This window comes from Nuphar pumila, chromosome 13 (genome assembly GCF_984573655.1).
Source record: "Nuphar pumila chromosome 13, dmNupPumi1.hap1.1, whole genome shotgun sequence".
Classification (NCBI taxonomy): domain Eukaryota; kingdom Viridiplantae; phylum Streptophyta; class Magnoliopsida; order Nymphaeales; family Nymphaeaceae; genus Nuphar; species Nuphar pumila.
The window spans coordinates 24642284-24668738 of record NC_143261.1 but is presented as its reverse complement, the minus strand read 5'-3'; the positions used below and the strand labels follow the sequence as shown (position 1 = coordinate 24668738).

At 37.7% G+C, this 26455-nt stretch overlaps 1 protein-coding gene and 1 pseudogene across 2 annotated transcripts; one reads left to right on the top strand and one right to left on the bottom strand.

Moving 5' to 3' along the window:
• Window positions 1-2564: 2564 nt before the first annotated feature.
• On the top strand, window positions 2565-15749 carry LOC149818118 (protein ANTHESIS PROMOTING FACTOR 1-like; annotated as a pseudogene). Its single transcript, XR_016427285.1, has 13 exons — window positions 2565-2644; window positions 2759-2850; window positions 8514-8614; window positions 8713-8825; window positions 12717-12783; window positions 12863-12962; window positions 13039-13154; window positions 13214-13351; window positions 13480-13571; window positions 14860-14909; window positions 15156-15299; window positions 15412-15494; window positions 15633-15749. The product of XR_016427285.1 is annotated as a protein ANTHESIS PROMOTING FACTOR 1-like (transcript).
• Window positions 15750-15767: 18 nt separating this feature from the next.
• Window positions 15768-16427, bottom strand: LOC149818117 (uncharacterized). Its single transcript, XM_089985109.1, has one exon. The coding sequence runs from the start codon at window positions 16406-16408 to the stop codon at window positions 15875-15877; it is 534 nt and encodes a 177-aa protein (XP_089841235.1). The 5' UTR covers window positions 16409-16427; the 3' UTR covers window positions 15768-15874.
• Between the last annotated feature and the right edge of the window lie 10028 nt (window positions 16428-26455).

Here is a 26455-nt window from a genome sequence, read left to right as displayed (position 1 = left end):
AACATATTAACCTTATTAAAGTGTATACATTTTTTTATTTTGGTCTTTTAACTCATCATATTTTTTTATTCTTAAACTTTTTTTTTTCTGGTTTTGGCTTGCTAAGTTAACGTGTCAGGGAGGTCACCTAATCTTATAAAGTAGTAACACTCTTGACGTCTAAACCTAAAATCATAAACAAACTCTTTTAGTATCTTCAAAAATCTTGAAGTAAAGCTATTAAAATTCTAAAAATAATGATCTTAAGAGCGTACTAAGCTTTGTGAACTCGTTTTCCAGAAATCGTGTTTTTGGACGCAGTTTGTATCAATAAATTTTTTTCTGTTAAATAAAAAGTAAAAACAACATAGAAATTTGGTTTGATTGCAAGAATTTATGTTTCTGTTATCCGACCTGAGATGGGCTAGGTTTGGGATGACCCCTGACAAGAATCAGGTTCAGCACGGCTTGACTAACAATGGGGTTGGATCCAAAATGTGGATCCTATTAAAAGATAATTCGGTTCTTATAGCGCTATACCTGACCCAATTGGTTTTGTACAATATAAGCTTTAAAACAATCTGTCTGGGAACAGTATTTAGATCCAAATACGGTTGTACTCAAACTGATTTATACTCATGGTCATAACAAGCCAAACTGATGAAGAGCCGAACCGGTTCAAGTCTGAACGAGTAAAAAACTCAAAAATTTTTATGCCCGAAACCAGTTCAAACCTTCTATGAATATACACACATATTATCAATTTTATGAAAAAACAAAGCCACCGTTACTATGTCACTGTAATACGGGACACACCAATTTTGTGAAATTTCAGGTTAAGACTAGTATATAAGAGGACATTACATGAGTAAATTGAAATATCCTTGTGACTAGGGGTGTCAGCGGGTCGGGTTTACCCAGACCTGACTCATACCAAACTCTATACGGTCCAGGTACGGTGATAATTAAGAAGACCAGATTAAGACCTGGGTCTGGACCCTAAGGTCCAATTAATACAAATGATAAAAAAAGTTATTTTACCGGGTATGGCCCGGGTCTGCAGGTTCATGTAGTTCTTAATGGGTCCAGATATGGTTTCTCTTATAGTGGGTCCGATTAGATTAAGGTCCTACACAAAAATCGGGCCAGGTCTGGTTCCACCTGGGTCCGAACCAAACCCGACCCGTTGACATCCCCACTTGTGACATAGCCACGGTGGCTTGGCTTTTCGTGTCTAGTGAACATAGTGGCAAATACCGCGAGATTTATGAAAATCTCGTGATAATATCGCAAAAAATTACTTGAAAGTTAAAAACGGCATTTTCTCACAATATATTTAAAAAATATCACAGTTTTTTGGCAGAACATAAATAATACCATTTAAACGCGGTATGTATGTTTTTAATGGCTATATTTCATGAAAAAACCGTGTGGTTTTTATTTTTAAATATTGTTTATTTATATTTTCTTATATATTTTTAGAATTTTAATTTATTTTTATTGCCAAGATTTTGCCAAAAATGTGGGATTTAAAAAAATCAAAATCTTGCAAAATTTTTACTGCAAAAAAAAATGCACACTACTCGACATTTGTCGGATCGGGTTCTGGTTCAGGTTTTAACATGTCAAGAAAACGAAATCCCAAACTTGGATTCATATAATTTCAAGAGATTTCACTAAAAATACATATAAAACACTTAGGCCAAACCAGGTCCGGTCAGATATCCAGCAAAAATCATAACCCAAACCCAGTCAGAATATTTCCAATAATATTTGGGTCAGCATTTTTTATATCCATACCTGAAAATTTAGGTTCATATCGGGTAAGATACCCGATACAAACCCAACCCATTGACAGCAGTGGATAGGCAAGACATGTGGGTATACTACTTGACACGCTATGGCACACTACTCGACATTATTTTATAAAATGTTTAATATTTTTTAATAATAACTTACATAATAAATATATCTTTATATGTGAAGAGGGTATATTTTTATCAATTAATAATAGTTGTGACCTAGTTTTAAAAATATTTGCATATTTATGTCTCGTATCCATAATGAGTCTGCACTTATGTCCATATCCATGTGACATAGCCTTCTTGATATCAGATTTGGGTAGGATATCCAATTAAATATGAATCCATTTAGTGGAATTCGTTAGAATAAACAACATCGGATTAATGTTCAGATTCAAACATGGTAAAGTGTTTACACACGTTCCAAATCGGCACTGAATCTGGGCCTCATGGATATCCGAATCCGATTACATGTAAAAACTATATATCTTTTTAGCTAGATAAGCTAGACAGGTTCTAATTTGTTATTAGTATATGTATATATATTTTTTCATCTGAAGTAGGCATTATCTGTTTAGGTTGAATTAGCAAACGATTACATCGGGTCCAAATCCTATCCCAATTCCCAACCTCAATGACGGTACAGAGACAAACCGGTATAGATAAAAACGGTTCGAAAATGATTCGGGATATAAGAGGCGCTTAAGGGACCGAATCGGAACAATGAAGGCAGCATTATTTAAGCCCTTCTCTCCCTATTCGTTGCCTCCAAATCGATCGTCCCGCCAAGTGATAAAGAATCTCTCTCTCCTCTCTTGTCGATCGCGCTCTCCTCCCTGTTCGAGGTCTCAGAATCATGACAGGTGAGAATTCTAGGGTTTTTTTGGTGGTGTTTCTTCTTCTTCTACCTCTCTGACGATTTCTTTTTCTTGTTCTATTGATTTCTTCTTCTTCTTATTTGCTTGTTGGGAATGAAGGGGGTCAACTCGAAAGAGAGGATAAGATATCGTTGGAGTTGATGGAGGAGATTCTGCAATGCATGGATGTGGGCATGATCTTTAGGGATTATGTGAGTTTGGCCGCTTTCTCTCTTCCTCTTTTTCTTTATTGCGGTTTTCTACGTTTTATTTCCCTTTTTCGTGTTTGATTGGTGGATTCCTCACCGTATGGGGGTGAATCTTCCTGATGCACTTGTATCAAATCCTCAGTTTTTGTAATCTTTGTTTTCTTGGTCTTGTTGATTTGGAATTGCTATCAATTCCTTTGATTCGCTTCTTGTTTAACCTTTAGTGTGAGTTTGTGAAATCGAATCGATTGGTGAGTTTGTTATTTTTCTGTTTTGTGTGACTTTGAATCATGGTTATATCCGATATTTTGCATTACCAAATATATCATTCTCTGGGATAGTCATTAATGAGCTCCCGCTGTCATAGTGATTGACTGCATTTATTGTCTTTTTTTTTTTTAAATTTCATATCATCTGTATATGATTTTCTTTGCCTGTTATAATGTTTGCTTGGTGGTGGTTCAGTTTTTCTCCATGATTTATACAGGGTATTTTTTATTATAGAGGGAAATTGATATCATATAGGCATGTTTTTCAATCTTGCTTCGGTTTACTCAACTTATAAAAGGCAAGGAGAATTGAGGACAAACATTGGCAGTTGAACCAATTACAACAGGCTCTCGTTTGTATCAGATTATAGTGCCGTCCCTAATACAATGTTTTTTATACTATCTTTTCTTGATTTGATGCGCTGCACACTTTTGAAGATTTACGTCCTAAGTTGCAATTTGAGATGAATTTAAGAGGAGTCTCTGATCAGAATCCTATAAGAGCAGTAGCCAGACATAATGTGCCTATTTTAAGTACACAGTTTGTAAGAGAAAGAGGAGGCATGAGTGGATGAGACAGAGGGCGAGAAGATAGTCAGAGAGGATGTGGGCTGCTCCCACTTTCTAATACACCTCCCATTTCTTTTTAAGGTAAGAGAATACCCATATGCTATATTTGCAAGAAACCTGAACATCTTAAAGCAAATTGTTGGCATAAGGATGATCCCATGTATGTTGGAGAGCAGCATGTATCTTAGAGAGCAGAGTTCACAGAATAAAAGTGCACCAAATAAGATTGGAGGATCAGGGACAAAATTGATGGATAGACAACTTCTATTAGCTGCCTTAGCAAGGGTTGAAACTAAAGCAAAATGATCAAGGAGTTTGATACAGTGATTCTGGGGCATCAAATCATATTAATGTGGATGAAGGTAAACTTAAAAACTTGTCACCTTATTTTGGTAGAGATATAGTTATCACCGAAGTTGGCACTCGTCACCCCATCACACACATTGGAAATGCTTTCATTCCCATGTCCAATTCAAATCTGTCTATCAAATGTTTTCCTTGTTTCAAATATAAAAAAAAATGTTTTGGTTTCTAAACTTGTTGATGATATCAATTCTTGTATCATTTTTACTCCTGTTTATATGAATGATCTTCACATGAAAGGACGTTCACTGAAGGAGAAAGATGGAAGAATATGTATCTTTTCAAGGAGAATCCATTGGTTCGTGTTCAAATCCAAGATGCTGAAAAGTCACGTTTGGTCAATGAGTTAGAGTCCAGTAAGTCAAATGTCTGACATAGTCGTTTAGCCCATTGTAATAAGGCATTTATTGAGAGGCTTGTTTCTAGTAATTTGATTGTAGCGTCTAGTTTGAGTCATGAGTTGAATACAATTTGTCGTAGTTGTCAAATGTCTAAGTCATGGACTTTCTTTTATTTTGAATAATGAAAGAGCTTCTAAATTGTTTGAAATCGTATATTCTGATGTATGGGCACTCTCCCCAACTTTTTATTCTTCTAGGAGCCAATATTATGTGACTTTCATTGATAACTATTCTTGATATACATGGATATTCTTAATGAAACATAAGCACGAAGTTTTTATAATTTTTAAGAACTTTGATGTTATGGTTCAAAATCAATTTTCTTTACTTATTTTTAATTTTCAGTGTTATGGTGGGGTGAGTACTTTTCAAATGACTTTATTCAATATATTAAGGAGAATAAAGTTAATAGAAGGGTATCTTATCCCTGGACACCTCAGCAAAATGGACTTGCTGAGAGGAAACACATGCACATTGTTGAAAGTGCACTAGTCATGATGAATGCAGGATTCGTTTCTTTATTTCTTTTGACAAAGGCCTTCCATACAACGGTGCATAGCATAAATATGTTGCCTATGAAACTACTGCAATATAAATCATCATATTATGAATTGTTTGACCAACATCCTGATTATAATTATCTAAAGGCATACGGCTGCATGTGTTATGTACACATTGATGCTTCACTGCGAAACACGTTTGACAAAAGAGCCCATGTTTGCAAATTTGTTAGATATGCAGATTACTATAAGGGGTATAAATGCTATGACATTGAAAATAAATGCATTTGTATTTCCAAAATTATTGTTTTTGATGACTATGATTTTGTTTCAAAGGGCAACAATGTACAAAGTGTTCAATTGCAGTCAAAACAACTATATCGACCTTGTTAGATGATGATATGTTCTCTATTGAGGCAACAACAACAAATGATGCTAACAATGATAGATTAGAGGATGTACATGTGGGATCTGACCATCAAAATGCTGAGGGACAACAAGTTGATAATTCTGATTACACAAAAGAAAGATTCAAAGGAATTACATACAACTGCAAAATTCAAAATGTTGAATATGAAAATGCATCCGAGAGCAGTCCAAAACAAGAAAATGTTGAATCTGAAAATGATCACACTGAACAAGAACAAATAATCAGAAAATCTGGAAGACTGCGACACCCTATTGATAGATGGGTAAGTTATGAAAATTTCAGCATGGATCACCAATTCTTTTTAGATGTATCTCAACATGAAGAGATCATCCAATCATGCCTCAAAATCCAACAAATGGATTGAGGCTATGAATAAAGAAATGTAGGTTTTATATGAATACAAAACATGGAATGTTGTAAAAAGGCTTGCAGGAAAGAATGTAGTTGGATCAAAATGGGTCTTTAAAATAAAATATAAACTAGATGACAACATAGAAAGATACAAGGCAATGCTGGTTGAAAAGGGTTTTATAATTTATTCAGGGACATGGGTTAGACTATGAAGAGATTTTAGTCTAGTAGTGAAGATGAGAACTATTAGAGTAATTCTTTCTCTAGCAGTGGATCATGGTTGACAATTAAGTCAATTGGATGTTAAAAATGTGTTTTTGCACTGAGACCTCAAGAAGGAGGTGTATATGGAGCAGCCACAAAAGTATAATGAAAAAGATCCAGCCAACTATGTGTGTAGATTGAACAAAGCTATATATGGGATAAAACATGCTTCTTGACCATGGCCTGAGAATTTTTCTCTTGAAATTCAGGAACATGATTTTCGCGGATCTCATTTGGATCATTCTTTATTCATCTACAAAGGTGATAAATGGACTACAATATTACCCATTTATGATGATATCATAGTTGTAGAAAATTTCAAAGAACATATTGATGATATCATAGTTGTAGAAAATTTCAAAGAACATATTGATGTTGTCAAGAGTGTGCTAAATAGTAGATTCAAAATGAAAGACTTTGGAGATCTCAAATATTTTTTGGGCATTGAAGTTGATTAAAAAAAAAACTCATTAGTGTTGACACAACATCAGTATACTATTGATTTACTCAACTGGGCTGAAATTAAATTTTGCAAACCAATATTTACTCCAAGTGTGTTGCAGCAAAAACTTGGACATGATGAAGGGGACACTTTTGATAATCCTACAAGGTATAGGAGTATTGTAGATATGCTGCAATATCTCACTTTTACTCGTCATGATATTGTTTATGAAGTCAATCAAGTTTCTCAGTTTATGCATTGCCCTCGTGTGAATCATGTTAAGGCTGTCAAAAGTATCCCTAGATATTTGAAAGACACTCTTGGTGATGAGCTTTGTTATCAGAGAAATGATAGTGATAAAGGTGTTTTAAGAGTTCTGGCATTTTCAGATGTTGGTTGGACAGGAGATCCGGATGAAAGAAGGTCTGTCTTCGGGTATTGTGTTTTTATTGGGAAGAACCTGGTTTCATGGAGCAGTAAAAAACAAAAGGTAGTGGCTCGGTCAACTACTGAAGCTGAATACATGTCAATTGCCACAACATCATCTGAAATCATTTGGATTAAATATCTATTATCTGATTTATATCAATAGATGTTAATTTCTATCTTATTTTGTGATAATCAAAGTGCGATCAAGATATCTCTCAATCCTATTCAGCATGGTAGAATGAAGCATATAGATATAAATCATCACTTTATTAGAAGCAAAATTGAAAGTGGGGAGATTTCTACTCAATTCATTGGGACTCAAGATCAAGTTGCATATTTGTTTACAAAAGGATTAAGAAAATGTTTTGGTACTTGAAGAGCAAGTTGTTTATGGTTCTTACCATGCACAACTTGAGAGAGGCTATTGAGACGTGATCTATCGGGTCTGGATCCAGATCCAAAATCTGTTTGATGTCTCAGTTTGATGTCAGCAACATATGACGTCTTTTCATGTATTAAGTTGTATTGTGTTCAGCTTGACCATATTACCCTTCTTATTTGTATTGTTTCTTGTATATTAATCAGGGGTATCTCTATCATGTAAATACTTATTGATTTAAAAGTAACCCATGACCCTAATGATAGGTATGGAGAATTGTTTGCTGCATCCTTTCTCTTCTTCCTCTCTACATGTTTTCTAGTGTATATCTTATACACTATATAAAAGGGACAACTCCCTTTTTGGTTATAGTAGAAAACAAAATCTCCCTTTAACTTCCTATACAAATACAAAAATGCCCTTCATTAAATAATACATGTACAACATTGACAGGGTAGCACAAAAGTGCACATACAAATAGTAATACACATGATACATTAGCTTATTACACTTCTCAACAATAGATTGGTATCCATCTTGATTTAGGGACAAGTTCGCTTCTATTTTGGCACGCTTACTAGTGGTCATTTTACCTCTCACAATCTTGAACATCTTAGTTGCCAATATGTTTGTCCTCATTTTGAGTACCACTTGCCTATCCAGTTTGTGAATCTTGTCAAATTGCTAACCGTTAGTTGTCCTTTCTATCTTTTGAAAATCAACTAGTAGCTGTCCTCTAGACTACATTTATTTAACAATTTTAATCCACTTGCATTTGTTGTACTTAATGTGTTCCACAGTTAACCTACAATAGACCTTCCTAGATGATTGTCATAAAGCTGTGGACACGATGATCTAGAGTCTTCCCCAACTCTCGTTGCAAATAGGTTAATGCTACTGTAATCAAAAGATCCAAGTTTGGTAGATTTGAGGCTAGGGGTTGTTGCATGTCGCATGTCAAAATGTTGTGTGAGATCATGGAAGATCCACTTTTCCTTGAATTTTGCAGCAATGAGCATGCTAGTTGTACATATAAGAGCTTGCAGAATTATATTCTCCTTTTACTTGAACATGTGTTTTATCATCTCGGTCATTTTTTGATGGTTGGCCTCACTTAGCAAGCTTCTGCTGCATGTGATGTTTATTTTCTCTTTATTTTGGTGAACATATATTATTTTATAGGTCTTAATTTATATGCTTGAGCTCTAGGTTTTATACTCGTCAACTTTCCGAAGCTGTTTTTCGAACATTCATATCGGTGTTCCTAGAATTGTAAGATTAGCTCACTGGACTTCCGTAGAACAGCAAGTTATTTGGTAACAGCTAGTGATGATGAGTCGATCCGCCTCTATGATGTTGCAAACGCTAAGTGTGTCTCTCTTTCTTTCTCACACACACGCACCCACACATGCACACACTTTTTTTTTTGTCTTTTTATAACTTGAGAGTTTCAATTTTTTGTGGCAGGATGTTGAAGACTATTATTAGCAAAAAATATGGTGTCGACCTAGTTTGCTTCACCCCTCATCCTATAACTGTTGTATACTCATCGAAGAATGGTTGGGATCTATGTCACATGGGTGCGGGTGCGGGGTTGCGGCACTTTAAAAAACCTTGGGTGCGGAGGTGCGGCAGGGCAAAAATGTAAAAAATTATATATATATATATATATATATATATATAATATAATTTTAAAGTTTTAACAGTTAACATTGTCATAATATCATTCATCATGCATGCAATATATCATCAAATCAACCTAAATATCAATCAAATAAGTAAAGCAATTACATAAATCAACCTAAATATCAATCAAATAAGTAAAGCAAAAAAGAACTAAATTACATACCAAAAGTATATCCTACAATGTATATGACGATGAAGTAATGAATCTTAATAATTTTCTTCTTCATCATCAAATGCATCATTAGAAAGAATACTGGGCTCAGCTAAATCCATGTTTGTCATGTTGAAATCATGCTCTCCTTCGAAGTCACACTTTTCTGGGTTTACATCTCAAAATTTGGATGTTCCTTGTCTGCGTTACAAACGCAATTTGAAAATGTTAAATACAATACAAGTATATTTAAATGAAAAACTGAGAAATAATCAAATAACTAAGAAAGCAAATTAGTACCTGTATTCATCATTGATTCTCGAAAGTAATCGAAGATTTGAATGAACATATACTAAATCCTCTGCATGCTTGCTGGTGAGTTTGTTTCTCTTCATGTTGTGGATTTGAGAATATGTGTTACAATTTCTTTCACAACAAGATGAACTAGCAGACTGCGATAACAATCTTAATGCAAGATGTTGGAGAAGTGGTATTTCTGATCCAATGTTGATCACCATGTGATAAAATCTATATTATCCTCCTCTCTCGCGAATAATGCCGGTCCATATAATCTCGAAGATGAAAATTTTTCAAACTCTTGTGTGACTTGACGTAGAAGATATGCCTCTGAAAAAAGTCTTGTCATACACATGTTTTTATATCTTGATAGCTCTGGGTCTAAATTTGGAGGGACACGACCAATACCACCTGCCCGTCACTTATTTGCATAATATTTTGGATTAAGAGAATGTGCTATGCAATGCAAATGAGTGTTGCTCTTATCCCATCTCCTGACTAAAATTGAATGAATATGGTTAAAAAATTATGAATCCATCCAATGCAGGATTTTTTTTCTTCATGCTTGAAAACTATAGTTTGTATTTTTTCAATCATATTATCTCATATTTCATAAACTCTGTGAAACATAGGCTCATCCTTATCAACTTCTCTTAACTTTTCCCAAATAGATTGCGTAAATTGAAGGAAGTCTACCACTCTGTCCCAAAACTCATCATCAAGAATGAATTTCTTAATTTCTTGAGCCTTGATATCATCATCAGTATGATAGAATGCCCAATTTTCATCAGTCATCATGTTAACCAAAGCATTCTTCACTTTTTTAATCCTCTTCACCATTACAATGATGGACGCAAAACGTGTTTCAGCGACCTTCAACAATTTCAGGTCAGAATGCCTATTAAATATAACATTAACACGATGGTGGTTAACAACAAAATTCGTAATGCTTTTGACATTTCTTTCTAAATCTTCAATCTATGAACACAAGGCATATGCTTGTGATTTTTTTTTCTTTGGAGTTGCAGATGCTCTTTAGGGTCAAATTTAAGCTGTGTGCTGCACAGAGAGTCTAAAAAATATGAGGGTACTTACTCTCCAAACTCAAAGCATTGCCTGTAATGATTTGTACCACTTTCTGATCACCCACTTCTTTTATGACTTCTATAAACAACCCCTTCAAATACTCTGTATTTTTATATTCTCCAGATGCATCAACTGCTTTCAAGAATATTGGGCCACTAAGCGAACAAGCAATGAAATCGATCAGTGAACGCCTTTGAATATTTGTTCATCCATCAGAAACAATAGAAACTTCATTTTGCTCCCATGAATATTTTTTAATCTCCAGCAACCTCTCCACATTTGCCCTCTCTTTTGCAAGAAGTGTGGTTCGTATTTTTTCTGAGCTTGGAGGCACATAGCCACTCAAATTACAATTTGCCAAAGATGTTACTAAATCCTTCCAATAAGGATTTCTAGTCGCATTAAATGGAAATGAACTAGAATAAAAATACCTCCCTACTTTTCTATCCATATCCTTTGTTCTATATGTATTAAATGCTGCTTGTATCGTTCCTTTACCTCATACATTGACTTTTTTTTTCAGCATCTTCTTGGTGGCTTCTAAATGACACACTAATTGCACAAGAATCACTCATTGTCTTTCTCTTCTCATATTCTTCTTGTATTTTCTTGTATTGTCTTCGTATTGCCTCATCAACTTTTCTGCATCCTGAATGCCATGTCCTGGTATCTTCAACAAATGAGCCTTCACTCTTGTGTAAGACACAACAAAATCTCTTTCACAGAGCTTGCATCGAAATCTCTTGTTTCCACCACCACCTTCAGTTTTTGCAAGCTTATCTACATGTACCCATAGTGGCCCTACATCATCACTCCCACTACAACTATCAACAAAACTAGCAGCAAAACTCACATGTGGGGATGAAGATGACACAAATCCTTTCCCTTTATCCGTTATTTTTGTCTTGAAAACACAAAAAAAATTATATTAAAATCAATTATGCAGACAATCAAGATTTATAATATCGAGTCCAATGATGAGTTGTAGAGGCTGATTCCGAGTTTTTGCCCTTACTGGGGGTTCGGGGGCTCCCCCCCCGGCGCGGGTCCCGCTGCCCGTTCAACGGGGGGTGGGGGGGGGGGGTCCAGGAGGGGCATCGCCCCCTGAAAGAAATGTTTTCTTGGGAGAGGCTCGACCCCTCCCCTGAAATCAGAGGGAGCAGGGTGGGGGGCTTGGCCCCTCCCTTGCCAAAAATAGGTAGGGGCTCGGCCCCTCCCCTGAAATCAAAGGAAGTGGGGGGGGGGGGGGGGAGTGGGCTCGGCCCCTCCACTGCCGAAAACAGGGAGGGGGCTCGACCCCTCCCCTACCAAAAACAGGGAGGGGCTTGAAACCAGAGGGAGCAGGGTGGGGGGCTCGGCCCCTCCCCTGCCGACCCAACAAGAGAGAGAGAGGGAGCAGGGGGGGCTCGATCCCTCCCCTGCCGACCCAACAAGAGAGCGAGGGGGTACCTGCGACGAGGGAGAGGAGGAGGTGGTGTTGGGCTCCCCTGCGAGACATCGGGAATAGGGGTGGAAAAACCTGACACGACCCGCCAACCCGCCTCTTAGGCGGGTTCGGGTTGGGCTTAAGCCAACCCGTTTAATAAACGGGTCGACCCGCGTAACCCGTTTATTAAACAGGTCGGGTTCAGGTTGGGGGTATGCCAACCCGCCAACCCGGCTGATCCGTTTAATAAACGGGTTAGGCGGGTGGGTCAACCCGCCAACCTGACCCACGAACCTGAGAACCCGTTTACCCGACCCAACCCATTTATTAAAAGGGTTGGCGGGTCGTGTCGGGTTACCCGTTTATTAAACGGGTCGGGTTCGGGTTGAGGTATGCTGACCCACCAACCCATCGGGTCGACCCGCCAACCCGACACGATTGCCACCCCTAATCGGGAATAGAGGAGGCGAGCGAGAGAGCGGAGCTGCGGGAGAGAGGAGAGGATTAGGGCAAATTTTTTTTGCCTTAATCCTCTTTCGCAACCCCTTTTGATTGGGCAACAAAATCTTTTTTTTTACGTTAAAAAATTGGATGCAAACGACCTTGAGTGCGTTGACCGCACCCAGGGTCGTGTTGACCTTACCGGGTGCCGCACCCACACACGCACCCACGTCACGTCGACGTGGGTGCGGCACCTGCTTTGCCGAGTCCCTGTGACTTAGGTTGGGATGGTATGCAATAGTTGCATACTATTTTGTATATTGCACATGCACAAAATTTCAAATCAATTATGAAAGTTACTCATTACTGAATCAACTGATTTAGAATCACTGCGGCTTCTTTCCCTGCATGACAACAAATACCTGCGTTAATTCAAAGGCCATCATGACAGGTATTCCATGATCTGAACTTCTGATATTACAAGGATATGCACATAAATGATCTGAATTTTATTGTTTTCCCGTCACCAGGGTTGTATCTCTTAGCTTATGTTCGAGAAAAGAGTTGTTTATCTCAGTTTCTCTTGATCGAACTGTCCTACTTTGGGATCAACGTGTTCAAAAATGTCAGGCAAGTGCTTGTGAAAAGTAATTGGTTCCGAGTTCTAGTTCTTTTATGGTTAAAATTATATTTTGTTCCAATATAGGGTCTCCTCCGTGTACAAGAAGACCTGCTGTTGCTTACGACGATCAAGGTATGGTCTTTGCCATTGCCTTTGAAGGGGGATATATAAGAATGTTTGATGCTCGTAGGTATGAGAAGGTAAGTGCTAAATTTTCCATATTGTGGCACGCTTATTGAATTTCTGCAAATAACTTACTTTTTCATTTGAAATATTTTCTGTGGGTGGTGATAAATCTAAAGCCCATGTAGTGAAATTCAGTAATGATGGAAAGCTATTGCTTCTAACCACCATAGACGGGTACATTCATGTGCTTGATTCTTTTCTTGGCACGCTGGTGAGTTCTCCGCACTGCTATAAAACAATTAGCTTTTATTTCAGAGAGAGAGAGAGAGAGAGAGAGAGAGAGAGAGAGAGAGAGAGAGAGAGAGAGAGAGTTTATGGTGATAAAGTTATGTGATGTAGATTTCCAGTTTCAAAGTTAAACCAGTTACCGGGGGTGGCACACTTGAAGCGTCCTTTAGTCCAGAATCCAGATAGGATGTTTGTCATATCCGGTGAGTTGAAGTTGATGCCCTCTCTCTGTCATCATCAATGATCCTTCCATGTTTTCTGTTGATTCTCCTGTAACTGATTTGTTTCTCTAATCCCCAACTTTTTTAAGCATCCTCATCTTCATTTTGTTTAGAATTTCTGGGTCAGGTGTACTAGGTCCACATCTCATTTATTTGCATATTGCACATCAAGGGGTTCCGCTGGTTAGAATTCTTTATGCAATTTAAGTTCTACTTGTTAATTATCACTACAATTAAGAAAAGAGGTTGCTGAGTCCAAGCTCATTATGGTCTGCCTAGTCTTAAGTGGTTTCCCATGGTGGCCCTACGGAACTGCTGAGTCAAAGCTGCACCATATTGAGCAATTTGCATGAACCGATACTGCCCTTTGCATATTTTGCATAACTAATCTCGTTCCCCTGATTGTGCCTTAGTTTTACAATGGTCCTAATATATGAGCATAAATGGTAAAATCAGCAAGGACCTCCATATGAAATTTTCAGTTATTTCCAGCAAGAAAAATTAAAATAGCGTCATAGCTGCTAACTGTTTTCAGTTGAGAGTTGACGATTGAAATATTGAATTTACTCTCAAAGGACCAAGTTAGCGTTGATAGTAAAGATCTCTTTCCCTAATTTCGATAGTTGCATTGCTTTTGAGATTATGTTTCCAAGAATTAGGTTAGCACTGATGGTAGCTCTTTTTCCCCCTTGCTTTTTATAGGAAGATGTTATTGGGAGCAGTGTATTTAGTAATGTCATCTGCGATGTTGCCTGCACTTATCATAATCATTTTGTTAGCTTGTGTAATTGCCTGCTTAGATGCTCTATTTTTCGGTCGTTTGGTGTCAAGTGATCATCCCTGTAGATCATTGTACCATAAAAGCTACTCTGAGGTGTGAACTTGCAACCAAATTGAATCGACTTGTGCCAATCTGAAGCACACTCACTGCAACTTTCAAGATATGGTCTCAGACTGGCTCAACCAAGGGAGTAGAAAATTTGGACCTGAACCATTTCTAGGGGTTGAACATTCCGGGAGTTTCATTGTGCTTTTCCTAGCTAGAGTCCCAGTTGTCATTTTAGCTTAACATCCATTTATTATTTCTTAAGGTTATTGTTTTGCTGTTGGTTAATCACCACTGATGTGTTAATTAACATAACAATTTTTCGTTTTAAGCTTCTCACAAAGCTGATTTTAGTTAATGTATAACCTTTTTTTTGACAGGCTAATCTGTAACATTTTAGAATATCATAAACTTCTTCTTTTTCCAACTTTTTTGGTTTTGCAGGTTCAGGGGATGGAAGCGTCCATGCCTGGAGTATCAGGACCGGTAAAGAGGTACCATAATCATCCTTCTCAACATAGGATATTGTTTCATTCACTAGGACCAACGTTCAAAATCATGGATCTGATCAACCTGCCATGTTTGTGGCAATGCGTCACCCTAAGTTGACTACTACCAGCTCTCATCATGGTGAAGTCCATGAGGAGATCCTGGATGATGAGTTTAGTTGGAGTCTTGATTCTAATCAAGCCATTTATACTGATTGATTACTCGGGTCTATTTGCTGGTTTGATATGCAGGTTGCCTCATGGATAAGCACTGAAATTGATCCTCCTGTAATAAAATGGGCTCCAGGAGGGCTCATATTTGCAACTGGCTCGACTGAATTGTCATTCTGGATTCCAGATCTAACCAAACTAGGCAAAAGTAGCATCGCTATAAGTGTATCTGCTGAATTCCCCCATCTTGTTTATTGGCTATCGTAAATTTTATCTATAACCAGTTACATCCCTCGAAATCTGAATTTTTTTTGCGAACTCTGTTTTACGCTGCCAGATTTCTAAGCCCTCTTGCTCCTCTGACCATTTGCACAGTTCTCGGATGAACAGTAAACTTGGGATATTCAGGCTGTTCTCTGTGTATATCATCATTGTACTTTGTATGTGTATATTAAAAATTATTGTTACTTGAGATTTCTCTCATCCATGGAGATGATGTTGGTTCATCTATTCCTTGTTATAATGTGAGAAATTGTTCAATTGTTTCAATGGAGACAGGCTTAAGAAGTGGAGTACTCCCCCAACTTTTATGAGAGGTCAAGCTTATTAAACTTTATAAATCTCTGTGCCATGACTTGGAAATCATCATATCAAGATGGATTGCCTTCTGAATGACATTCACTCCAGATCATGAAAGCATGAGGCCAGTGACCTATACAATTACTCTTTTATCTGTAATTTCAGCACAAAAAAAGAAGGGAGAACAAAGAAGGCCAAGAAAGAGAAAACAAGGGCTTTCGTCATGATGAGCCTTTGGAAGTGTCAGGGGGTGGCAAGGGAGAGCCATCGAGTTGGTAGAGGCCCAAGGAGGGTCCAACAAACCTAAAGAGGATCCAACCCCCAACCACTATGAAGATGGAGGCATAAGCAAACTTGTTGAGCCAGAAGAGGAGGCCCTTCTCCCCAACGTAGAGATCCACTGCCTTCTCTGAGAGGGTCATGGAGTCCCAGTCCTTTGGTGCAGCAGGGGGCTTTGGTGCAGCAGATGGGTTGGCACCTTCCTCTTGGTACAGCCTGGCCCTTCTCCTTGCACCTCGCCTGAACCTGATCTCCACCATGGGCTCTGCAGCTGCTGCATCATCACCACCGTCTGGAGGGTCGACTGCTGCAGGGTCTTGGCTGGTTTGTGGGGTGTTGGCATTACGAGGCTGATGGGTTCGCGGGCGTCCCTTCCTGCTGGGGAGGGTGTGCAGCTGCCTGACCAGTGGCCGGTTGACAACCAGGAACCCGGATTTGGGGCAGAGGACGGCTGGTAAGACATGGAAGGCTTCCATCTCTCTCTCTCTCTCTCTCTACTCCACTCAAAAATATGAGTTGATTGTGAATGTGGCGTTTCGTTATCTTGGGCAAACTTGGGAATACGGATCCTATCATACAACATGTGATGGGATCCATACTGCATCGATCCTAGCCTCCCAACCAACGGCTAGGATTAGTCCACATTCTCACCCGCAATGTGGACTAATTGAGGTCGCCCAGATGCATCGGCAGAATAGATAGGATCCAGGTAGGATCTTATAACATTTGGTGTCTGTGGGTTGGATCCTGGACCATCCCTGGACCATATCGTGATCAAGCTGTGAAGTTAACCAGATCTAACCATGCTAGTTTTAAGCATATTTGCATGTTATAAATAAATTTTAAATTATACATGTTATCTTTTCTTGGCCCAACATAAGTCTAATCTGACGATTTGTTATTTGGTCGGATTCGGGCAATACTTAAATGGTTCGGATGCCTAACCCGTTGGCAGCTTTCACGGGGATGTGTTTAGGGATGTAAACTGTTTGGGTGCAACCCGAATCCAAGTCCATTAAGCGGGTTTGGTAGCTAAATCTGTATGTGATTAATAATTGGATCCGGGTTTGGTATTAAGTTTTTCATTCAAACTCGAACTCGAATCTGAATAAAAACCCGACCCGATTAAGTGTAAACACTAGCAGGATCTGGGTTTGGTTTTATCTTTTTCCATCCCAAATGTGATTATGCCAAACCTGATTAAGTTGGATTTGGTAATGCCTATACCTGACCCGAATCCAAACTGTTTACATCTCCAATGGTGTTTAGGGGTACCAAAGAGTAATGATACTTGGATATGGATCCACTAAATGGACATTGATTCAGGTCCAGGACAAAAAGTTAGGACTGGATGTATATACTGGAATCCAGCAAGTAGGGCTGATAAATGACCGCAAGGAGAGGAGCTTGAGGTGCCTTGTTAATAAGCTTATGCGGCTGAGTAAAGTTGAACACTAGCGTGTTTGGCTCATAGTTTCCGGAAGTGCTCCTATAGTAGGGAAGCGTGCTTCTGAGGAGGGAACTGCCGTGCTTCTCGCTTCTCCCAAAAGGGAAGCGGGGGAAATTCACTTTCTATTTATGGGAAGTTTGCTTTCCTTATGTTTTTTGAGTTTTTCATGTTGATATTTACCCTTTTTGCTTTCCCCTTGTTTTCTTCACGTTTCCTTTTTTTCACTTCTCACACGCTTCCACAATCGCTTCCAAAGCAAATCCTGCTTCCTGCTATTTTTTAACACTTGCTTTCTCACTTCCACTTCACACATGGCTTTCCTGTATCCATATGGTTTAGCCCTACTGCGATAATCTTTAGGTGTCCGCAGAGAAGGCCCTCTATGGCTCAAATGTAGCCTACTATGTTATGATACCTCAGAGGTGCGATTTACACAACCTTACCCTCACTTCCCAGCCTGATTGCATCATTTGGAAAGAGTCCCCGAATAAGCAGATTTCCAGGAACCTGCTATGGAATCAAATGCGTGTCTCTATGTCATTCATCTGGTGCTAACATCATATTCCTCTTGCAGCATCGACTGTGTACCTTGCCTGCAAGAATCGCCGCCCAACTCAAGACCGTCTCCAGCTTTTTGGCATTTCTTGGTCTAACAAATGTTACCTGTGTGACCACTCTGCTGAATCGGCTCATCACCTTCAGGGACAATTAAAGATGAACTTCAGTGGTGGTTCTCAAAACGCTTCCAGGCTACATGGCTTACGAGTTGTTGGTGGCAAGTCTTTCATAACGTTATTTGGCGGATCTGGTCTTTCAGAAATCAAGTTAGCCATGAGCAGAGCAAGATGGACTAGCAAAGATATGAAGTATATCTAGTGTGGACGCTATGCTGTGAAAACTTCCGCAAATTGAGGTGGTCTGATCGTGAGGCGATGCTGATCAAGGTCTGGACTCGGTACAATGTTATTCCTGACATGGGATATTCAACTTGTTTATGTTCTTGATGGTGACTTTATGACAGACATTCACTCTTTTATCATGGTGATTTTATTGCGGGAGTACAAGAAGCCTCAAAGAGAGTGCTATTATATAAGGTTTGGAGACCATAACCTAATTTGTATCTAATTAAGAGTCTGCCTTCAATTCAGCTCATTCCAGAATTATATACAGAACAAGTCTTTTCATATAGTGTACCATACCATATGCGATATTGATGCAGAGCATTCTGACGATCTGCACATTGAAGACAAGTTGGATCCAAATTCAACTCATCCAATCCGATCCAGGATACAAACTGTGGCAGATTCAATCGTGCAGGACTATCTGGGTCCAATTAAATTTGCCAGAATTCAAATCTATTTTGTATATCTTGTTGCAATTTCTGAGATATTTTGTATCTTTATTAGAGATTGTATTTTTATGTTTCAATTTCATTTTTTTATGTTAAGGAATCATATTAAATATATATTTTTATTTTTTTAGGTGCTAGATGCATATGCTTAGATGGATGTGTGAAAATACAATAAAAGATAAGATTCGAAACGAGGAGATACATAAGAAAATAGGTGTTGCATCCATTGAAAATAAGATGAGAGAGAATCGTTTACGGTGGTTTGGACATATTCGGCGAAGGCCTAATGATGCTCCAGTTAGAAGGATGAAGAAATAGGAAAATATATTAGTTAAAAGAGGTCGGGGTAGGCCTAGAAAGACATGGATGGAGATGATAGGAAAGGATATGAGTGCTTTGAACCTCACCGAGGACATGGCATTGGATAGAAATGATTAGAGGAGAAGGATTCATGTGGAAGACCTAGAATGATTTTCTTTTTTGGTTCATATCGCCGACCCCAATTGTTTTGGGATGAAGGCATAGTTGTTGTTGGTTAGGTGCCAGATTTTACGGATCCGGATAGTTCTAGTGCCCTGTAAGATCTTTTTGTGGCACTAGAGGGTGTAAGGGGTAAAAAGGTAGTTTTGCTTTTGTTTCTGCTATGAATCTGGATCAAGATTCATTTGGATCTCAATGCTTTAGATATTCAACCCATCTAAAAAGGAAATACCACATTGGTGCAAATGAAGGTGGCTTCTTATTGGGCCAAAGTGTGGTGGGTCTCTTCCCTAAGAAAGGCCTTCCTAAGGTGGTTCTTAATGGGGCCTTGTGGAGGTGGACTTGAATGTCTTCTCAAGTTCTTAAGTCACGTCCAAGGTGGCCAATAGGAGGGCACCTCCTTCTTTGACTCAATAAAAAGTCATAAAGAAAAAAATGTTGGGGTCTTTTGTCTAACTTGAAAAAAAAAATTTGAAAATGGTGTGAAAAGAGAATGTTTGAAGGGTGAACAAAGTCTCAGTGTTTTGACTGTATCTCCCTAGATACTGATTCAAATTGCATGATATTTAGTTTGTTGAAAAGTTAAGATCCTACCCTACAAGTTTATTGTTTACCATTTTGCTTGATTCGACACAGTTAAGCCAGTAAATTTTTTGGCAAGTTTCATACAGACAACATCAAGGTTGCTGAATATCGGATGCTTCAGTGTTGTTGGCTGCACAAGATAACATCTTCAAACTTTCATTTTTCTTTAGTGTTGTTTGCATGTGCTTCTGTAATCTTTTGTCATATCTGAGAATGTTTACCAAATGAATATGATGATGTTTGCATGTTTCTAATTGATCCAAAATCTCATTTTCATATGATGCATGTTTGAGTATTGCTTGAATCTCGTTTCTGCAAGAAATATGTTGTTCTAAACTCGGGTTGTCAGATACAACCTCAGTGATCAGGCTGTATTTCCTTTGATACTTGGCCAAATAGGGAGTTCTTTAGCTTGTTGGAAAGCTAAGACTTAGCCTTATAACTTTTCTGTTTATTGTTTCTTGTGAATCATCCTTATTTACCCATGAAAAGTACTGGCAAATCCATGTCAGTCGGACAAGATTTGAGTCCTGTCCTGCGCAGAACACTTTCTGATAGTGTTTTGTATTTCTTGCATATTTCTCTACCTGCTGCATGAAAAATCACATGGTTTGATTTATTGGAAATTTAACGCATAGATTTACAAGTTTCATGTTTATGATTTCTATTAAATCGATGCTGATGTTGGTCTAAATTCGCAATCATTCTTTGCCTACAGAAAATTATTATTTCCATCCTGGTTGTTCTATTTCCTGAATAGCACTTGATGTTTGCTAGATATTTTGATCATCTGTGCTTAGTTCCTGAAACTAAAACCTGTGCTGCTTAGATAATACTCTGTCAAATCTTTTTCATGTTTTGGATCTTGCATGAATCAATTTGTTGAATGTTCAAAATTGTCTTTGAGTTGTTGCATGAATTAGCCCCTGTTTCACATGTCAAAATAGCTAGGACAAAAAACTTACCAACTTCAAGAATACGTAGAATCCTGTAGGATTGTTCAAAAATTTTAAATTTTGGTGTTATGGAAAGATCACAAAGTGATCTACAATTCTTTTGTTCAGAGTTTTCTGAAACTTTTCCATCAGAGAGCTTAAAATCCCTCTCTAAGCCGACAGACTGCTTGTTCAATCAGCCTCTGAAAGACCAATCTCACTGGTCCAGACATTTGTCCATGGATCGGATAATCCAGATCCAATTCTAGTGTTTTCAAATCCGTCAGAAAGTTATGCGCATCACGCAACTTTCTTGTGTTGGCTACCTCTGTCGAAACAGAGTGCTCAGACTCTGAATCTCTGTTTGTTAGAGTCCTATTTGGACTCACCAAAATATTGTTAGCTTCCGCGTGTGTTGAGATCCAGTTGGATCTTGGATTGTGGATCGACTCCTATGATGACTCTGCTATCATTTTGTTATCAGAGCGAGGGTTGCTGGATTTCTTAATCCAACACGGTTCAGGTGTTGTTAGCGTTCATCAACTTTTTGTTTTAGGGCTTTGTCGTCATGGCTTGGCGACAAGGAGGGCACAGTCACAATGATAAAAATCAATTTTCGAGATGTCATTGGTCTCAAAGAGTGAGTCTGTTTGATTCTGATGATGAATATGACATTTCTACATACCCATATTTGAGTAGGACATGTGTCACCCCAATGGAAATGCCTGAATTTGCGGGAACAAGTGATCCCGAAGATTTTTTAGAATGGTTAGGCAGGGTCAAGGCGAAACTGGTGTTCTGGGCAGTTCCTGAACACAAGAATGTTGGATTGGTTGGCCTTAAATTGAAGGGTCGAGCTGCCATTTGGTGGAGACGGCTCAAGCAGTCTCATGTTTGTCTAGGTAAAAATCTCATTGTTCATTGGAAACACATGGAGCAAAAATTGCGCACACAATTTTTACCTTTCAAGTCTCATAGTGACTCATATTCAAAATATTGAGAGTCAAGTTATGCAAAAATTTTGCATAGGGATACAAGTCAGTATACTCGTAAGTTTTCTTCACCATCTATTTTTCAACTTAACCCCTCATCGTTTAAATCTGCAACTTTTAGGGTTAGATTTGAAGTTACCTCATATGATAGTTGTGAAGTTGAAGAAAACACCAATTTTTATGACTTAGAACCTCAAACAATTGAAGAAGTTTTAAGAGAAAATAAAAATTTAGGAAAGGGCATGAATCTCAAGGAGGATTCCCAGTGTCAAGTGGTTGACTCTGTATTGGATATCTTCACGAAAGAATCCCTAGAGGAGCCTTTTTGTGAAATCATTGGGGATCCCATATTCGATGAGATTGATGAAGAGAATGAAGAACCCTTACCTGAAATTGAGGATGTTCCTATGTGTGAATAACTTATTGATCTAGTTTTTGAAACAATGTATGAAGAGATACCCCACATCTCATCTTTTTGGGAAATAGAACCTATCAAAGACCAGTCTGGTATCAGTCTTGACGACCTGATCGTCGAAAAATTTTATGAACACATAGAAGAAGCAAACTTTCCTCAAGATGTGTCTAACATTATTGTCAATATTGATCTGTCAAGTCTCATTTGTGAACCCATCTTTAAGAAAATGATAAAATTAAAACATCCATTAAAGATTCTGTTAAAATGTGTAACAATGAAAGCTTAGACATTGAAAATTTTCTAGTTGAATTGTCTGAGAATTTAGAGACTCATGTTAGTCTTGAAGATGAGCCAAACATATTAAGTCTAGCTAGCGTTAAAGTCCCAAATCTTGTCTATGACCATCAGTGTTTAGTACATAATGTTGATTTTGTCTCTTTGATAAATCCTGATAGTAAATTTGCTCTGTTGTTACATTATATTACTTGTGACTTATCTTGTGATGGTCAAAATTTTAATACAAAATTTTAAATTTTGAATCGCATGATATATAGTCAATTTATATTTGCTCGTAATCCGCATTTTATTATAATCAATAGAGCTTTAATGTAAGGTAAAATTATCAAATACAATGTCTTAGATACTTTTGTGCTTCAATCACATTTTTCTGAATTTTATGTTGCAAAGAATATTGAATTGTATTGCATAAATTATTATTGTCATTCTTATATGAAATTTACTGCCTTGAAGAGTTTAGTTCTTATTGCTTTGGACATATAGTGCACTGATAATATTTTGAATTGGTGTAGGGATTATGGAGTTGCGCTTGAGAAGAACCAGGCTCCAAGGACAGAGCCTTTTGACCCAGGGGGAATGATGCAGAGCATCCTCACGATCCGCGCATTGAAGACAAGTTGGATCCAAATCCAACTCATCAAATCCGATCCAAGATGCGAACTGTGGCAGATCCAATCGTACAGGACTATGTGGGTCCAATTAGATCTGCTTGAACCCAAATTTATTATGCATATCTTGTTACAATTTCTGAGATATTTTATATCTTTCTCAGAGATTGTATTTTTATGTTTCAATTTTATTTTGTCATGTTAAAGAATCCCATTAAATATATATATTTTTATTTTTTTAGGTGTTGGATTCTACAGATTCATATAGATCTAGTGCTCTGTAGGATCTTTTTGTGGCACTAGAGGGTGTAAGGGGTAAAAGGGTAGTTTTACTTTTGTTTCTGCCATGGATCTGGATCAAGATTCATTTGGATCTCAGTGCTTTAGATATTCAACCCATCTAAAAAGAAAACACCACATTGGTGCAAATGGAGGTGATTTCTTATTGGGCCAAAGTGTTGTGGGTCTCTTCCCCAAGAGAGGCCTTCCTAAGGTGGCTCTTATTGGGCCTTGTGGAGGTGGACTTGAATGTCTTCTCAAGTTCTTAAGTCACCTCCAAGGTGATAGGATGACACCTCCTTCTTTGACTCTATAAAAAGCCACAAAGAAAAAAATGTTGGGGTCTTTTGTCTAACTTGAAAAAAAAATCGAAAATGATGTGAGAAAAGAATGTTTGAAGGGTGAACAAAGTCTCAATGTTTTGATCGTATCTCCTTAGATATTGGTCTAAATTGCGTGATATTTAGCTTGTTGGAAAGTTAAGATTTTACCCTACAAGTTTGTTGTTTACCATTTTGCTTGATTCGACACAGTTAAGCCAGTAAATTTTTTGGCAAGTTTCATACAGACAACATCAAGGTTGTTGAATATCGGATGCTTCAGTGTTGTTGGCTGCACAAGATAACATCTTCAAACTTTCATTTTTCTTTAGTGTTGTTTGCATGTGCTTCTGTAATCTTTTGTCATATCTGAGAATGTTTACCAAATGAATATGATTATGTTTGCATGTTTCTAATTGATCCAAAATCTCATTTTCAATTGATGCATGTTTGAGTATTGCTTGAATATTGTTTCTGCAAGAAATACGTTGTTCTAAACTCGGGTTGTCAGACACAACCCCAGTGATCAGGCTGTATCTCCCTGGATACTTGGCCAAATAAGGAGTTATTTGGCTTGTTGAAAAGATAAGACTTATCCCTACAACTTTTCTATTTATGGTTTCTTCTGAATCGTCCTTATTTACCCATGAAAATTACTGGAAAATCCCTATCAGTCGGACAACACTTGAGTCCTGTCCTGTGCAGAACACTTCCTGATAGTGTTCCATATTTCTTGCATATTTCTCTGCCCGCTGCATGAAAAATCATATGGTTTGATTTGTTGAAAAGTTAACGCATATATTTACAAGTTTCATATTTATGATTTCTATTGTATCGATACCGATGTTGGTCTAAAGTCGCTGTCATTCTTTGCCTACAGAAAATCATTATTTCCATCCTGGTTGTTCTATTTCCTGAATAGCACTTGATGTTTGCTAGATATTTCGATCATTTGTGCTTAGTTCTTGAAACTAAAACTTATGTTGCTTAGCTAATACATTGTTAAATCTTTTTCATGTTTTGAGTCTTGCATGAATCAATTTGTTAAATGTTCGAAATCGTCCTTGAGTTGTTGCATGAATTAGACCCTTTTTCATGTGTCAAAACAGCTAAGATAGAAAACTTACCAACTTCAAGAATACGTGTAAGATTGTTCAAAAATTTCAAACTTTGGTGTTCTGTAAAGATCATGAAGTGATCTACAATTCTTTTGTTCGAAGTTTTCTGAAACTTCTCCATCAGAAGGCTCAAAATCCCTCTCTAAGCCGATGGACTGCTTGTTCAGTCATCCTCTGAAAGACCAGTCTCACTGGTCCAAACATTTGTCCATGGATAAGATAATCCAGATCCGATTCTAGTGTTTTCAGATCCGTCAGAAAGGTGTACGCATCACGTAACTTTCTCGTGTTGGCCACATTCTGTCGAAACAGAGTGCTCAGGCCCCGAATCTCTGTTTGTTAGAGTCCTATTTGGACTCACCAGAATATTGTTAGCTTTCACATGTATTGAGATTCAATTGGATCTTGGATTGTGGATAGACTCCTGTGTCGACTCCGCTATCAGATATCATATGACCAAATCGAATTGGATCACATAATCTGGGTATGAACCTGAGATAGTATATAATGTATGGTTTAACATATGTAAGCCCACACAATTTTACTCAACAATCTCTCACTTGGGTCATATACGTAACCTTATAATCACACATTATAACTTTATGAGTTCGAAAACACTTTCTTATCAATTGATATATGTACCAATTCGATCAATTGATCATGTCAACATAAAACCAAAGCGGTCTTCGTTACAAATAACGTAATTGGACTCATCAATTATCATATATATTGACATAACCAAATGACATGAATCAAGTATGGATGTGAAGCATGAAAATTACATGTGTGATTAAACATGCCTATTTCCAACTGGCCCTTAGAATTTAGTGAGATCACAACAAATGAGTATAAAATGAAACTGAAACTTTAACTTTATTTTGAAGAACTTTATTATATCATAAAACATCTAAATACAAACTTCCACTAAACCAGCATATCATAAAATGATAAGACACCCATTCTAGTAGTATGCTCATAAAAGACCTTGGGTGACAAACCTTTGGTAAGCGAATCCATAATCTTGGAGTTTGTACCAATATGTTCTATCGATATATGACAATTCTACACTCTTTTTTTAACAACATAAAACTTAATGTCAATATGCTTGGACTTCAATGAGCTTTTGCTGTTATTGGAATATAGCACTGCTGAATTATTGTCACAAAATAACTTTAGCGGTCTCTCAATATTATCCAAAATCCACAACCCTGTGAAAAAATTATGTATCCATATTTTATGATTGGATGCCTCATAACAAACTACGAATTCTGCTATCATGGTGGAAGAAGCAATGAGTGTCTGCTTGGCACTCCTCTAGAAAATAGCTTATCCGGCCAACAGGAAAATATAACCTAACTGTGGATTTGCGACTGTCTTGGCATCCTGCAAAGTCAGAATCAGAATACCCAATGATCTCCAACTGATCTGACTTCCTGTATGTGAGTATGCAACCTTTTGTTTTTTACAAATACCACACAACCCATTTAACTGCTTTCCAATGATTCATATCTGGGTTACTGCTTAACATCCCAACAATGTACGCTAATTCTGGACTCATACATACTTTAGCATATATAAGACTCCCCACAACAAATGCATAGAGAATTTGTTTCATATACTTAATTTTAGACTGGTATTTGGGGCACTGAGCAAGACTAAACTTGTCTCTCTTAGCAACAGGAGTATCTTCTGG

Bases quoted from the DNA above. Each gene is read 5' to 3' on its own strand.
- LOC149818117 (XM_089985109.1), bottom strand. From the start codon at position 16,408: ATGGAAGCCTTCCATGTCTTACCAGCCGTCCTCTGCCCCAAATCCGGG.